At 37.1% G+C, this 17,260-nt stretch overlaps 1 protein-coding gene across 2 annotated transcripts in view; it reads right to left on the bottom strand.

Moving 5' to 3' along the window:
- The window catches only part of MNAT1 (MNAT1, CDK activating kinase assembly factor), a 226,603-nt gene that overhangs the window by 142,238 nt on the left and 67,105 nt on the right, over positions 1-17,260 (bottom strand). For both annotated transcript variants that reach the window (XR_001918666.1, XM_005685941.3), the window contains exons 4-5: positions 12,935-13,038; positions 1,864-2,004 (exon numbers count right to left, since the gene is read on the bottom strand). Coding sequence is in view for 1 of the 2 variants with exons in the window: in XM_005685941.3 (XP_005685998.1) it covers positions 1,864-2,004; positions 12,935-13,038 (245 nt within the window). In the remaining variant the exon portion in view is untranslated. The remainder of the gene's footprint in view (positions 1-1,863; positions 2,005-12,934; positions 13,039-17,260) is intronic.

The raw sequence follows: 17,260 nt of genomic DNA on the forward strand, positions 1-17,260 counted from the left end.
AAAGCTTGATAAGTGAGTGTCTCATAAGCTGACCAAAAATCAAAAAAAACTGTCATTTTGACGTGTCATTTTCTCTTATTCTACACAACAGCAATGAACCATTTCTCCATTGGATTGCGATGTGAGAGGAAAAGTGGATTTTATCCAACAACCAGTGATGATCAGCTCAGCGGCTGGACCAAGAAGCAGCTACAAAGCACTTCCCAAAGCCAAAACTTGTACCAAAAAAAGGTCATGGTCACTGGAGGTCTGCTGCCAGTATGATCCACTCACTACAGCTTTCTGAATCCTGGTGAAACCATTATATCAGAGAAGTATGTTGAGCAAATCGATGATATGCAATAAAAACTGCAATGCCTGCAGCCAGCATTGGTCAACAGAATGAGTCCAATTCTCCACCACAACACCCCACCACCATGTCATACAACCAAACTGTCAAAAGTTGAACGAATTGGGCTACACAGTTTTGCCTCGTCCACCACATTCACCTCACCTCTCACCAACTGACTACAATTTCTTCAAACATCTTGACAATTTTTTGCAGGGAAAAACACTTACACAACCAGCAGGAGGCAGAAAATGATTTCCAAGAGTTCATCAAATCCTGAAGCAGGGATTTTTATGCTACAGGAATAAATAAACTTAATTCTCGTTGGCAAAGATGTGTTGATTGTAATGGCTCATATTTTGATTAATAAAGATGTGATTGAGCCTAGTTAAAATGATTTAAAATTCATGGTCTGAAACCATAAATACTTTTGTATCAAACTCATAAATAATCTTGCTTTCTCTTTTTATTCCTGGTTATATGGCTTAAATGCTTTTAGGGCAAAAGCATGGTAGAAAAATATACACATACACATTCACCTGGTCACAGAATAACAAACTGCATAGCAACTAGTAGATTGAAGAGTTAAGTAGGTTAACAACATATGGAAATTAATTACATAGCTAGAAAGGGGAAAGGAAGAATGTAAAAAGCCTTTACTGGAAAGGACAATTTCCATGTTGCGATTTCATCAGTATTATATTGGTTTATAAGCATCAAATAATATTCTCAAATCCATGAAACATTTCATAAACCTTGGTTGTAATCCCTGCTATTATCTAATAATGTTGACTACTTGGGGAACTAACAACTAGAAAACACCAATAACTTGCAAGACATTACCATTTCTTTCAAATGCATTTTCCCCATGCAAAAATATAAAATACAGTTCTCACAGAGAAACCAGTCATTAAAACTTCAGCATGAAGCCAAAATACTTGAAAACGAGCTAGTTATTAGAAAATTAGTATCAATCAGGAGAAAAGTGCTCTGAAAACATTTTAGTAAGCTTAGAAACACATCAACACCCTATTAATAGTAAACTGGTTTATGTTAATTATAGTATTGCTCTGTTATCTGAAAATAAAAGGGATATTAACAAACATTTAAAAAAACAAATAAATAGGGGCTTCCTTGAAGGTTGCGTGATTAAGAATCTGCCTCCCATGCAAGGGACAAGGGCTCAATCTCTGACATGCTGCAGAACAAGAAGGCCCATGTGCCACAATTACTGAAACCTGTGAGCCTAGAGCCAGTGCTATGCAATGAGAAGCCACTGTGACAAGAAGCCCATGCACCACAATGAAGAGCAGCCTCCACTTGTCAGAACTAGAGAAAGCCCACATGCGGCAACCAACATGCAGTATAGCCAATACATAAATCAATATTTAAAATAAACAAATAAAATAAAGGGATAGAAGGTGAATACATGAGCACAAACTATAGAAATGCCAATTGAATACCATCACCCAGCATAAGAGGAAAGATAAACCCTGAAGACAAATGTTTTTATCACAATCAACATTAATACCTACCAGTTCATCTAAAAAAGCCTGCTTATTCTTCCTTTTGAGAATCTGCTGCATTTGTTCTTCTTTTTGTATAAATAGTCTTCTTTGTTCATTTTCCTGTCGTTCTACTTCTAAAGCTTCTTCCAATTCCTCCTGTTCCCGAGTCTAAAACAGTAACATTCATATATGACATGAAATAAATATAGTAACCAAAACTAAGTCTATACCATACTCCATACTACCTTTTTTCGAAGCATAAATTGCACTAGTCACTAATTGTTTAATAGTGCAGCAGCAGCTCCACTTTAAAAGAACTAATTTTCTTTCATGCAGACATAAGAGAATGACATCTAGCACTAAATGAAATCTAAACAAAGTACACTTATCCCAGCTGCAGAAATGTGGAAGCTGCTTAAGAAGACTTTATTTAAGAAACTTAACAAAGAAAGCAAAACAAAAACCCAACAACAAAGAGATCATCTCCATATAGAACTGTTAATTGAAACACTCCATATAAAAGACTGGTTCATTTAACAGAAACAATTTTCAAAATACATAAGATAATGAAAAAGTTATTATAGTACTTAACTTCTTTATTCCAAGTTTAAATAAGTCTTTCTGATGCTTGAGTTCCAAATAGCATTCATTTAAGGTAAGTTATGAAAAACTGAAGTTATTTTCTAACACAAGGATATAAATTTCAAGGGTCTTCTCTGTGGACTAAAAAATTCAAAATCCAAAGCTAATATATAGAGAGACTGAACTACAGTCCTACATTACTTCCCTTTTATGAAGTTCCTTAGAAATATCAAATACTTCCAGACTCTGAAATTTATTCCAGCCCTAAGTCCTATTTAAAAGCAGTATTATACCGTTCTTCAAGTCTTATGAATGAGAAATATAGTAATACCTGAATGGCTTTATTTTAAATCCTGACTGTTGCTCTTAAAAATGCAATGCTGCTGCTAAGTCACTTCAGTCGTGTCTGACTCTGTGCGACCCCACAGACGGCAGCCCACCAGGATTCCCCCGTCCCTGGGATTTCTCCAGGCAAGAACACTGGAGTGGGTTGCCATTTCCTTCTCCAATGCATGAAAGTGAAAAGTGAAAGTGAAGTCGCTCAGTCGTATCTGACTCTTAGCGACCCCATGGACCGCAGCCTACCAGGCTCCTCCATCAAAGCACTGGAGTGGGGTGCCAATGCCATACCTTTTTTAAATTCAACATAATATTGAGAATTTATGGCACCTTGAGGCAAATACAGAATAGAGGAAGAGAGTATGTTTTGGAATCACTAACATGAATTAACAGAGACCTCACAGAAAAGTATATTTTTATGTAAAATACTATTTATATATTATTAATCTCTGTTAAGATTATATCAATTCACAAATTAGATAAACTCCCAGAAATAAACAAGTTTCCCAAATGAAAACATATTTCCCTTATAATTCAAACTCAGTATATCCAAAATTAAGTTTAGCATTTGGTTTCCCAAAGCTGATCACCCACCTGTATTCCTGATTTCTGCTAATTGCACATCCATCTTCCAGTCAACTCAAGTTGAAACCTCAAAGTCATCTTTATTACTCTTTCTCCCTCAACCCCATCCCCCTTAAATTAAGTCAGTTGCTAAGTTCTAGTAGCATTTCTCCCCTATAATTTTAAAAACTTCTATTACTGAGATTGCTATTCTAACTAAGGCATCCAGTGGAGAAGAAAATTCAAACTTGATCAAGAAAAACTACTAGGAATAAATGCACAAAGTTATGGGGTAAGATATGAAGGCTGGAAATTACTAGACTATAGGTCCATAAGCAGAAAAAGATGTCTCACCATAAAACAGTGTCATATCAGCAATAAGTAGAACAAGTGATAGGTTTACAGAGTATGGTGGGAGACAAAATTAATAGAGTGGTTAATTCCCCGTGCTATGATGGAGGACAGGTAGAGTTAGAAAAGATTTCACAGAGTGTTACGGGTTGAATGTGTGCCCCCAAATACATGTTGAAGTTCTTAACCCATGGTAACCATAAATGTGACCTTATTTGGAAATAGGGTCTTTGCATATGTAATCAAGTTAAGATAGGTCATGCTGGAAACTTGGATACAGACACACAGGGAAGAAGGCCATGGGAAGTTAGAGGCAGAGATCAGAGTGGTGCCAAACATGCTAAAAGAAACAAAGATTTCTCCCTAGAGCTTTCAGAGACACCATGACCCTGACGACACCTTGACTTCAGAATTCTAGCTTACAGAAGCCTGTTCCTGTAGGAGACAAATTTCATTGTTATAAATCACGCAGTTTGGGGTAATTTGTTTTAACAGCCCTAGGTAAGCTCAGCTCATGAAGGCTGAGCAGGTTTCAAACAGTAGGTATTTAACCCCACTGAAGAGTAGAAGAGCCATTTAGGCAGAGAAAACAAAGGTAAAAAGACACGAATCAAGCTGGAATGCTTGGTATGACCAAGTCATTAAGTATGACGTAGGGGAAAGCTCTTGATAAAGCTGGAGAGGCCAGCAGAAGGCAGATAATGGAGAATTGACCATACCATATGAAGGGGTGCATTTATGCCATACTAAGACAACTGGTAAGGCAAAGAATTTAGAAAGATGAGTAGAAGCAGTGAAGAATACAGATCACTGGGGTTCAAGATTGAAGATAGGAAGACTCAGAGGAATATTTCAACAACTCAAGTAAGAAATAATGAATACTATGTAAAGTAACAATAATATAATTAGAGGAGGAACTAGGTTTGAAAGACCTAAGGAAAGACTGCTGCTACTGCTAAGTCACTTCAGTCATGTCTGACTCTGTGTGACCCCACAGACGGCAGCCCACCAGGCTCCGCCGTCCCTGGGATTCTCCAGGCAAGAAGCCTGGAGTGGGTTGCCAGGAAAGACTACCAACAGTATATGATTCCCCAAAGAAGATATATAGATGGCCAATAAACACGTGAAAAGATGCTCAACATCATTCATTATTGGAGAAATACAAATCAGAACTACAATGAGGTATCATCTCACACCAATCAGAATGAAAGTGAAAGTGTTAAGTCACTCAGACGTGTCCAACTCTTTGTGACCCCATGAACTGCAGCACCACCAGGCTCCTCTGTCGATAGCATTCTCCAAGCAAGAATACTGGAATGGGAAGCCATTTCCTTCTCCAGGGGATCTTCTCAATCCAGAGACTGAACCCAAGTCTCCCACATTACAGGCACATTCTTTACTAACGGATTTACCAGGGAAGCCACACCAATCAGAATGGCCATCATCAAAAAACTACAAACAATAAATGCTGATCATGTGGAAAAAAGAGAACCCTACTGCACTGTTAGTGGAAATGTAAACTGATACAGCTACTATGGAGAACAGTATGGAGATTCCTTAACAAACTAAGAATAAGACTACCACATGACGCAGCAATTCACATATACCCACAATGTTCATGGCAGCAATATTTATAATAGTCAGGAATTGGAAGCAAGCCAGATGTGTATCAACAGAAGAAAGGATAAAGAAAATGTGGTACATATATACAATAGAACATTACTCGGCCATAAAAAAGCAACAAATTTGAGTCAGTTCTAATGAGGTTGGATGAAGCTAGAGACTACAATACAAAGTGAAGTAAGTCAGAAAGAGAAAAACAATTATCATATATTTAGTAGAACAAATTGAGAAAGTAGCATTGACATATATACTCTATCCAATTATGACTCATTATTACACAGCAGAAACCAGCACACTGTAAAACAATTATGCTTCAATTTCTAATAAAGCTTTTTTAAAAACAGTATATGAAGACTAACCAGATATGGCTTGAACACTTAGATAAAGATCATAATAGGAGAAATAGGTAAGAAAGTGAAGATAAAAAAGGTTAGTTATGATGAACATAGATGCAAAACTCTTCAACAAAATATTAGCAAAACCAAATTCAGTTCGGTTCAGTTCAGTTCAGTCGCTCAGTTGTGTCCGACTCTTTGCGACCCCATGAATCGCAGCACGCCAGGCCTCCCTGTCCATCACCCACTCCCGGAGTTCATTCAAACTCACGTCCATCGAGTCGGTGATGCCATCCAGTCATCTCATCCTCTGTCGTCCCTTTCTCCTCCTGCCCCCAACCCCTCCCAGCATCAGTCTTTTCCAATGAGTCAACTCTTCGCATGAGGTATCCAAAGTACTGGAGTTTCAGCTTTAGCATCATTCCCTCCAAAGAACACCCAGGACTGATCTCCTTTAGAATGGACTGGTTCAAACCACTGCAGTCCAAGGGACTCTCAAGAGTCTTCTCCAACACCACAGTTCAAAAGCATCAATTCTTTGGCACTCAGCTTTCTTCACACTCCAACTCTCGCATCTATCCATAACTACTGGAAGAAACCATAGCCTTGACTACACGGACCTTTGTTGGCAAAGTAATGTCTCCTCTTTTCAATATGCTGTCTAGGTTGGTCATAACTTTCCTTCCAAGGAGTAAGCATCTTTTAATTTCATGGCCGCAATCACCATCTGCAGTGATTTTGGTGCCCCTGAAAAAAAAGTCTGACATTGTTTCCCCATCTATTTGCCATAAAGTGATGAGACCAGATGCCATGATCTTCATTTTCTGAATGCTGAGCTTTAAGCCAACTTTTTCACTTTCCTCTTTAACTTTCATCAAGAGGCTTTTTAGCTCCTCTTCACTTTCTGCCATTAGGGTGGTGTCATCTGCATATCTGTTATTGATATTTCTCCCAGCAATCTTGATTCCAGCTTGTGCTTCTTCCAGCCCAGCGTTTCTCATAAGCAGGGTGACAATATACAGCCTTGACGTACTCCTTTTCCTATCTGAAACCAGTCTGTTGTTTTATGTCCAGTTCTAACCGTTGTTTCCTGACCTGCACACAGGTTGCTCAAGAGGCAGGTCAAGTGGTCTGGTATTCCCATCTCTTTCAGAATTTTCCACAGTTTATTGTGATCCACACAGTCAAAGGCTTTGGCATAGTCAATAAAGCAGAAATAGACCTTTTTCTGGAACTCTCTTGCTTTTTCCATGATCCAGCAGATGTTGGCAATTTGATCTCTGGTTCCTCTGCCTTTTCTAAAACCAGCTTGAACATCTGCAAGTTCACGGTTCACGTATTGCTGAAGCCTGGCTTGGAGAATTTTCAGCATTACTTTACTAGCATGTGAGATGAGTGCAATGGTGCGGTAGTTTGAGCATTCTTTGGCATTGCCTTTCTTTGGGATTGGAATGAAAACTGACCTTTTCCAGTCCTGTGGCCACTGCTGAGTTTTCCAAATTTGCTGGCATATTGAGTGCAGCACTTTCACAGCATCATCTTTCGGGATTTGAAATAGCTCTACTGAAATTCCATCACCTCCACTAGCTTTGTTCGTAGTGATGCTTCCTAAGGCCCACTTGACTCCACATTCCAGGATGTCTGGCTCTAGATTAGTGATCACACCATCATGATTATCCTGGTCTTGAAGATCTTTTTTGTACAGTTCTTCTGTGTATTCTTGCCATCTCTTCTTAATGTCTTCTGCTTCTCTTAGGTCCATACCATTTCTGTCCTTTATCGAGCCCATCTTTGCATGACATGTTCCCTTGGTATCTCTAATTTTCTTGAAGAGATCTCTAGTCATTCCCATTCTGTTCTTTTCCTCTATTTCTTTGCATTGATCGCTGAAGAAGGCTTTCTTATCTCTTCTTGCTATTCTTTGGAACTCTGCATTCAGATGCTTATATCTTTCCTTTTCTCCTTTGCTTTTCGCTTCTCTTCTTTTCACAGCTATTGGTAAGGCCTCCCCAGACAGCCATTTTGTGTTTTTGCATTTCGTTTCCATGGGGATGGTCTTGATCCCTGTCTCCTGTACAATGTTACGAACCTCATTCCATAGTTCATCAGGCACTCTATCTATCAGATCTAGGCCCTTAAATCTATTTCTCTCTTCCACTTTATAATCATAAGGGATTTGATTTAGGTCCTACCTGAATGGTCTAGTGGATTTCCCTACTTTCTTCTATTTTAGTCTGAATTTGGCAATAAGGAGCTCATGATCTGAGGCACAGTCAGCTTCCGGTCTTGTTTTTGCTGACTGTATAGAGCTTCTCCATCTTTGGCTGCAAAGAATATAATCAATCTGGTTTTGGTGTTGACTGTCTAGTGATGTCCATGTGTAGAGTCTTCTCTTGTGTTGTTGGAAGAGGGTGTTTGCTATGATCAGTACGTTCTCTTGGCAAAACTCTATTAGCCTTTGCCCTGCTTCATTCGGTATTCCAAGGCCAAATTTGCCTGTTACTCCAGGTGTTTCTTGACTTCCTACTTTTGCATTCCAGTCCTCTATAATGAAAAGGACATCTTTTTTGGGTGTTAGTTCTAAAAGGTCTTGTAGGTCTTCATAGAACTGTTCAACTTCAGCTTCTTCAGCATTACTGGTTAGGGCATAGACTTGGATTACTGTGATACTGAATGGTTTGCCTTGGAAACGAACAGAGATCATTCTGTCGTTTTTGAGACTGCATCCAAGTACTGTATTTTGGACTCTTGTTGACCATGATGGCTACTCCATTTCTTCTGAGGGATTCCTGCCCGCAGTAGTAGGTATAATGGTCATCTGAGTTAAATTCACCCATTCCAGTCCATTTTAGTTAGCTGATTCCTAGAATGTTGGTGTTCACCCTCACCATCTCCTGTTTGACCATTTCCAACTTGCCTTGATTCATGGACCTAACATTCCAGGTTCCTATGCAATATTGCTCTTTACAGATTCGAACCTTGCTTCTATCACCAGTGACATCCACAGCTGGGTATTGTTTTTGCTCTGGCTCCATCCCTTCATTCTTTCTGGAGTTATTTCTCCACTGATCTCCAGTAGCATACTGGGCACCTACTGACCTAGGGAGTTCCTTTTTCAGTATCCTATCATTTTGCCTTTTCATACTGTTCATAGGGTTCTTAAGGCAATAACTGAAGTGGTTTGCCAGTCCCTTTTCCAATGGACCACATTGTGTCAGACCTCTCCACCATGACCGAATTCAACAATACATTAAAGGGATCATATACCATAATCATGTGGGATTTATACCCAAGAATGCAAGGATGGTTCAATACCCATAAATCAATCAATGTGACATAACACATTCATAAATTGAAAAATAAAAAGCATATGATCATCTCAGTAGATGTAAAAAGGGATTTTGATAAAATTCAATATCCGTTTATGATAAAACTCTAAACAAAGTAGCCACAGAATGAACATAAAACAATAAAGGCCAAATATGACAAGCCCATAACTAATTTATACTCAACAGTGAAAAGCTGAAAGCATTTCCTCTAAGATCAGGAACAAGACACGGATGTTCACTTTTGCCACTTTTATTAAAAAAATAAAGTATTGGAAGTATTGTATTGGAAGTCCTAACCACAGCAATCAAAAAAAGAAAAAGAATTCCAACTGGAAAGGAAGAACAAAAACTGTCAATATTTGAAGATGGCATGACACTATATATACAAAATTCTAAACATGCCACCAAAAAACCTTAGAACTCACCAAAGAATTCAGTGAACTTGCAGTATACAAAATTAATCTATAAAAATCTGCTGCATTTCTATACACTAACAACAAACTATCAGAAAGAGAAAAGAATCTCATTTACACCTGCATCAAAAAGAATAAAATACCTAGGAAGTAATCTAAGGAAGTAAAAGACCTATAAAGAGAAAACTGTAATACACTGACAAAAGAAACTGAAGACAACACAAACAAATGGAAAGATCTACTGTGCTAATGAACAATTAATAGTTTTAAATGGCCATACTACCCCAACACAATCTACAAATTCAGTCCAATCCCTATCAAAATATCAACCACATTTTTCACAGAACTAGAACAAATAATTTTTAGTGTGTATGGCAACATAAAAGACCTCAAATAGTCAAAACAATCTTGAAAAAGAACAGCAAAGTTCAAAGTATCATACTACCTGATTTCAAACTACAATACAAAGACACAGTCTTTAAGAAAACAAAGTACTAGTACAAAAACAGACACATAGATCAATGTGGAATAGAATAGAGAGCTCAGAAGTAAACCCACTTATATGGGCAATTAATCCATGACAAAGGAAGCAAGAATATACAACAAGAAAAACGACAGCCTCTTCAATAAATGGTTTTGGAAAAACTAGACAGCTACACGTGAAAGAATTAAATAGGACTACTTTGTCACACCATCAACAAAAATAAACTCAAAAAGGATTATTCAAGACTTAAGTGTAAGACGTGAAACCATAAAACTCTTACAAGACAACATGGGTAGTATGCTCTTTGACATCTACCCATGTCAAACAGGTAGCATGGGTAGCAAAGAATAAATCTGGTAAGAGGTTAATGTCCAATATATACAAAAAATTCATAGAACTCAACATCAAAAACACAAATAACCTGATTAAAAAATGGGCAAAGAACCTGAACAGACATTTTTCCAGAGGACATACAGATGGCCTAAAGGCATAGGAAAAAATGCTTAACATCACTAACCATCAGGGAAATGCAAATGAATACCACAATGAGATATCATCTCACATCTGTCAGAATGGTCAGCATCAAAAAGAAAACAAATAACAAATGTTGGAAAGGATGTGAAGAAAAGGGGACCCTAGGAATGTAAACTGGTACAGGTACTATGGAAAATAAGAAGGTTCCTCAAAAATAGAACTACGACACAATCAAGCAATTCTGGGTTTTTATCCAAAGGAAAGCAAAACACTAATTTGAAAAGATATATGCTCCTCAACATTCATTTCTGGATTATTTAAATAAGCCAAGATAACAGAAGCACCTTAAGTACCCATCAACAGAAGAATGGATAAAAAAAGATGTAATATATAAAATCAAATATTACTCAGCCATTAAAAAAAAAGAAGGAAATCTTGCCATTTGGATTGACTTAGATGGTACTGTGCTAAAATTTTAAAAGTCAAAGAAAGACAAATACTGTATGATTTCACTAACATTTGGAATCCCAAAAACAAAACAAGTAACCAAAAATAACAAAACAGTCATAGATACAGAGAACAAACAGGAGGTTTCTGGGGGGAAGGGGGATGGGGAATGAAAGAAATAGGTGAGAAAGATTAAGTATGAACTTCCATTTACAAAATAAATAAGTCACAGGTACGAAATGCACAGTGTGGGGGAATACAGTCAACAAGAATACAGTATCTTTGTATCATGACGGTAACCATACAATCATAATGGTAACTTGACTTATAACGGTGATCATTTTGAAATGTATGTTGTTGTTGTTGTTGTTGTTGTTGTTGTCGTTGTAGCTGCTGCTGTTCAGTCGCTAAGTCATGTCTGACTCTGCAACTCCACGGTCTGCAGCATGCCAGGCTTCCCTGTCCTTCACGATCTCCCAGAGTTTGCTCAAACTCATGTCCATTGAGTAGATGATGACATGCAACCACTTCATCCTTTATCACCCCCTTCTCCTTCTGCCCTCAATCTTTTCCAATGAGTCGGCTCTTTACAGCAGTTGGCCAAAGTGTTGCAGCTTCAGCTTCCACAGTAAACTCAGTAACAGTCTCTCTGTCAGAAATGAGTCATCTTATGTGCCTAATTATACAAGAGATTGAGTTTTTCCCCTTTTTTGATATAATTCTGATGTTTTTGGAACAGTGAGACTTCAACATTCACAGAGCTATTAAAGGCAAGTTGCTACCTCAGGATAGTAAATACATCATTCATATAGTCCACATTCCTTGGGCCACTTCAGAACTGGGCTCTACCCAAAGACACTGTAGTTACTGATATACAAGAACTTGCACCATCTTAAAAAATGGTCCTGTGTCTGTATTTATGCCAACACCAAATAGCTACGTATCACTAATAAAATGCTCATCATAGAATGATCAATTAATAAATGATAATGAATTACTGACCAAAACACTTAGTTATAACAGATTCAGGTGCTAAACGCTAACATGAAGAATAAATGTAGTCACTGTAACATGCATTAAACAAAGTACAAGTTAATCATTATACAACATGAGGTATTACGGATGCCAATCCTTGGCACAGTTGAAAATTCATGTATAGTTTAGTCTGCACTCCTTATCAGTGGTTCCCTCTGTGTCTGAGGTTCTGCAACCAAGGATTCAATCTCTCAACATGTGGTATAGTAGTATTCTCTATTGAAAATAATCCAGGTGTTAAGTGGACCTGTTGTTCAAGGGTCAATTGTATTCAATAACTTATTATAAAGTTTTTGTTAATTAGAAATTCCTACTTTAAAATAATAATAACCAGCCTAAAATTAGATCATTCGTTCATTTAAACTCTCAATATTATTTGCTAGCTTAAAAATATAAATTGAAAAAGCACTCACTTGAAAGAACAACCTTATTAAGTCAAACAGAGTTAATGCAACAAGTTACCCAGGCATACCTATTGTGCCTGTATCTTCTGATGTACCCAAAGAAGGCTACTGGGTAAAGTGAGTAATTTTTATGGCATACTGATGCTCTCGGAAATGAGACACCTTTCTAAGGAAGCCAGGCTGGATATGAACAGAATAGAATGTCAATTCCTCAAGAGTTTTATTGTAGGAAAGAAGTGCCTTAATGAAACACTTGAAGACTATAACAAGTAAATCTAAGTACAAGACAAAAATACAAGCTATGTAATCCAAACATTCAAGCTATGTAATCCAAACATATCTATATCATTTTTACCAATGATTACAAATTCCTGGTACAGCACCTTAAAAACAATTACCTTTGCTTTCCCCAAAACTAGAAAGCCAAGCTATACTGAAGAAATGATAGCTAAACTGTGTAAGTTAGATAATTAAATATCTGCGTGCATACAATTATTTTTCCTTTATAGAATATATTTTAATAATGCCATCAAAACTGTTTTTGCTATAGTAATGTGTGCCTCATACCTATATGCATATATAAATATACTAGTATTTCTGGCCTTAATTTCAGCTAAATTCTTTGTAAATATGACTCGGTTTAGAAAAACCTTTTTAAAGTATCATGTGGAAGCATTAGTTTCTAATACAAAAGAAGAAGAAAATACTTGGCACCAACCAGCTTTAACTTATTTTTCTGAATGACATCTTTGTTTTCCTTTTGGTATATCTCCATTTTCTTTTTGGTATTGTCCAAATCCACATTGTTGGTCAAGTTGAAAACTGCATGAGAAAAGAAACAGTGACATGAAATACAGTTTCAACATACATCTTGCAAAGATAATAAAAACCAAATATTCATTCACAACGATTTCTTAATACATCAGGTGGTCATTTCTTACGGCTCCATTTGTGTCTTTTTACTGACCACCTACTTTATAGAAACTAGTTCTAGTTCAGCAACTATGATTTTCTGAACCAAACATAAGGAAAGACTGTCAGACTATCACACAGACTATCTATAGATCTGAATATCCTCAAAAAATCTAATATGTGTACTTGCCATAGTAACACTGGATTTGAATTTTATATTGCCCATTTTAACTTTAAAAGTATAAAAAAGATTGCTTAAATTTTTTATTTAAAAAAAAGTAAGTCTGAAATCTACTACACTAGTCAGAATCAAAACTGAAAAGAATCTAAGCTCCAGAACAGAAAAATTATCCAAAGGAATAAAAAATATTATCTAACAAAAACAGGTTTTATTCTAATCTTCAACATAGCTGGACATAAGAATGAATCATTTCCCATATAGTCTAGATCTGGAAAAGTATGAAATATATGAGTCGAAACCTAACAGGGAAGGTAAAGGATAATCTGGCTCCAAAACTGAAGACTGAAATAGTTGAGTAAGAGAAGCCACTGAAACATGTTCAGAAAGGAGATAAACTTTCAGTAAGTTAGAACTATCTTTTTATAATTCTAATTCAAAGTGATTTTAATTATAAATACTTTTAATTATAAACTCCCTTCTGGATCATCGAAAAAGCAAGAGAGTTCCAGAAAAACATCTATTTCTGCTTTATTGACTACGCCAAAGCCTTTGACTCTGTGGATCACAATAAACTGCGGAAAATTCTGAAAGAGATGGGAATACCAGACCACCTGACCTGCCCCTTGAGAAATCTGTATGCAGGTCAGGAAGCAACAGTTAGAACTGGACATGGAACAATAGACTGGTTCCAAATAGGAAAAGGAGTATGTCAAGGCTGTATATTGTCACTCTGATTATTTAACTTATATGCAGAGTACATCACGAGAATTGCTGGGCTGGAAGAAGCACAAGCTGGAATCAAGATTGCTGGGAGAAATATCAATAACTTCAAATATGCAGATGACACCACATGGCAGAAAGTGAAGAGGAGCTAAAAAGCCTCTTGATGAAAGTGAAAGAGGAGAGTGAAAAAGTTGGCTTAAAGCTCAACATTCAGAAAACGAAGATCATGGCATCTGGTCCCATCACTTCATGGGAAATAGATGGGGAAACAGTGTCAGACTTTATTTTGAGGGGCTCCAAAATCACTGCAGATGGTGACTGCAGCCATGAAATTAAAAGACGCTTACTCCTTGGAAGGAAAGTTATGAGCACCCTAGACAGCATATTGAAAAGCAGAGACATTACTTTGCCAACAAAGGTCCATCTAGTCAAGGCTATGGTTTTTCCAGTGGTCATATATGGACGTGAGAGTTGGAGTGTGAAGAAGGCTGAGTGCTGAAGAATTGATGCTTTTGAACTGTGGTGTTGGAGAAGACTCCTGAGAGTCCCTTGGACTGCAAGGAGATCCAACCAGTCCATTCCACCCAGGAGATCAGCCCTGGGATTTCTTTGGAAGGAATGATGCTAAAGCTGAAACTCCAGTACTCTGGCCACCTCATGCGAAGGGTTGACTCACTGGAAAAGACTGATGTTGGGAGGGATTGGGGGCAGGAGGAGAAGGGGACGACAGAGGATGAGATGGCTGGATGGCATCACTGACTCAATGTGAGTTTGAGTGAACTCCGGGAGTTGGTGATGGACAGGGAGGCCTGGCGTGCTGCAATTCATGGGGTCACAAAGAATTGGACACTAATGAGCAACTGAACTGAACTCCCTTCTAAGTTTACATATGTAAATTTAAACTCTTTGAACAAAAAATGTTTTTAATTTATATGAATATAAACTCATATTTTAAAGTACTGCCGACTGCCATACCCCTTTCAGTGTTAATATAAGCTCATCTAAAGAAGGGTCCTCATCACTGTCTCTCCTATTTCATAATTCAGTCCAGATCTCCCTTGGATTTCTCTAATCTTTATGCTTGTACTATTAGCCCTTCAATTCCTTCTCCAATTACTTACAACTGCTTCCTCTAGTTTGACCTATAAGCAGGTTTGATCTACCCTAAATAATCTGCTTTAATCCATGCTCCTACATGATGACATCAAATGCTGGCAAGGATGTGGAGCAACAGGAACACGCATACACTGCAGCGGGAATGCAAAATGGCATGGCACTTTGGAAAGCAATTTGAGAGTTTCTTACAAAATGAAACATACCCTTATCATACAATCCTGCAACTGCACTTTTTGATATTTATCCAAAGGAGTTAAAAACCATGTCCACACAAAATCCTGCATATGAATGTTTACAGCAGCTTTATTCACCATTGCTGAAACAACCAAGATGTCCTTCAGTAGTCTGAGGAGATAAATAAACTAGAGTATATCCAGACAATGAGATATTATTAAGCACCAAATAATAATAAGCCATCAAAGGGTTAGCCCGGGTGGTGCAGTGGTAAAGAATCTGCCTGCCAATGCAGGAGATGCCAGAAATGCAGGTTCAATCTCTGGGTCAGAAGATCCCCCAGAGGAGGAATAGCAATCCACTCCAGTATTTTTGCCTGGAAAATCCCATGGACAGAGGAACCTGACAGGCTACAGTCCATGGGGTCACAAAGAGTCAGACACAACTGAGCACAGCACATCAAACCATGAAAAGACATAGAGGAAACTTAAACGTGTATTACTAAGGCAACTGGTAAGGCTACACACTGTATGATTTCAACTGACAACCTAAAAAAAGCAAAACTACGGACACAGTAAAGAGATCAGTGGTTGCCAAGGACTGAGGGGAAGGGACAAATAAGCAGAACACAGAGGATTTTCAGGGTACTAAAGCTACAATACCATAATGGAGGATATATGCCATTATATATATATCCAAACCCAAAAAACGTATGTCAAGAGTAAACCCTAATGTAAACTATGGACCTTGGAAGATGACAATATGTTAATGTAGGTTCATTGATTAGAACAAATTTATCATTCAGGTAGGTATGCAGATAGTGGGGGAGTCTGTGTGTATGTGAGGTACAAGGGGTATAAGGGAACTCTCTACACATTTCATTTAATTTTTCTGTGAATCTAAAACTGCTCTAAAAAATAGTCTATTAAAAAAAGAAACATCTGGTAAGAGCTCAAGAAATGCTTGCTGAATTATTACAAGAGGAAAAAAAATAAACCAATACGGGTATGGGAGGGATAGACAAAACAGGTAAAATGGATAAAGAAGTACAAAATTCAGTTTAAAATAAGTTATACATCACAGGGATGTAATGTACATAGGGAACATAGTCAGTGAAGTGAAGTCGCTCAGTCGTGTGTGACTCTTTGTGACCCCATGGACTGTAGCCTACCATGCTCCTCCATCCATGGGGTTTTCCAGGCAACAGTACTGGAGTGGGTATAGTCAATAATACTGTAATTACTTTCTATAGTTATGGATGGTAACTGGTCTTATTACAATGATCACTTCATAATACATAAAAATATGGAGTCATTAAGCTGTACACCTGAAACTAATATAATATTGCATATCAATCATATTTCTAAAACACTAAAATAACAAAGAAATCAATGCTAATATTTATAATTATCTTTATAAACACAGATTGAATTTAAATGACCTTTATAATTACAAAATTGAATTATTTAGAAAGGCAAAGTAAGCAAATGAGAAACTACAGGGAAAAAATAATCTTTGTTTCTTATGGCATGAATCTACTGACAAAGTTAATCAAGTTGATATCCTATGTTGAACTTCATTAGAATGTTTAGAGCAATTTTTAAAAATTACAATTTATCACCAAGCTAGACAATGTGCTGAATAAAACTTCTCATTAAATAGAAATTAAAAACAGTAAAGTTAAATTCTAAGTGAAACTGATCTGTTATAGATAACTTCTATTTTATGCTTATTAAAAATTTTATGAATTTTAATGAAATGCAAATAACCAATTTGCTTATTTCATTTTTTTAATTTAGAAAGCAAAGGTAATAACAATATAATAGATACAAACCATAATCATAAGTAATACAAATCTCTTCCTTTAAAAAACAAAAAGAGAGAGAAAAACACTAAAAGTGGATTACAAGTTTGAAAACATCAGATGAGGCGAGTCTC

The sequence above is a fragment of the Capra hircus genome, chromosome 10 (assembly GCF_001704415.2).
Source record: "Capra hircus breed San Clemente chromosome 10, ASM170441v1, whole genome shotgun sequence".
In the NCBI taxonomy this organism is placed as follows: Eukaryota; Metazoa; Chordata; class Mammalia; order Artiodactyla; family Bovidae; genus Capra; species Capra hircus.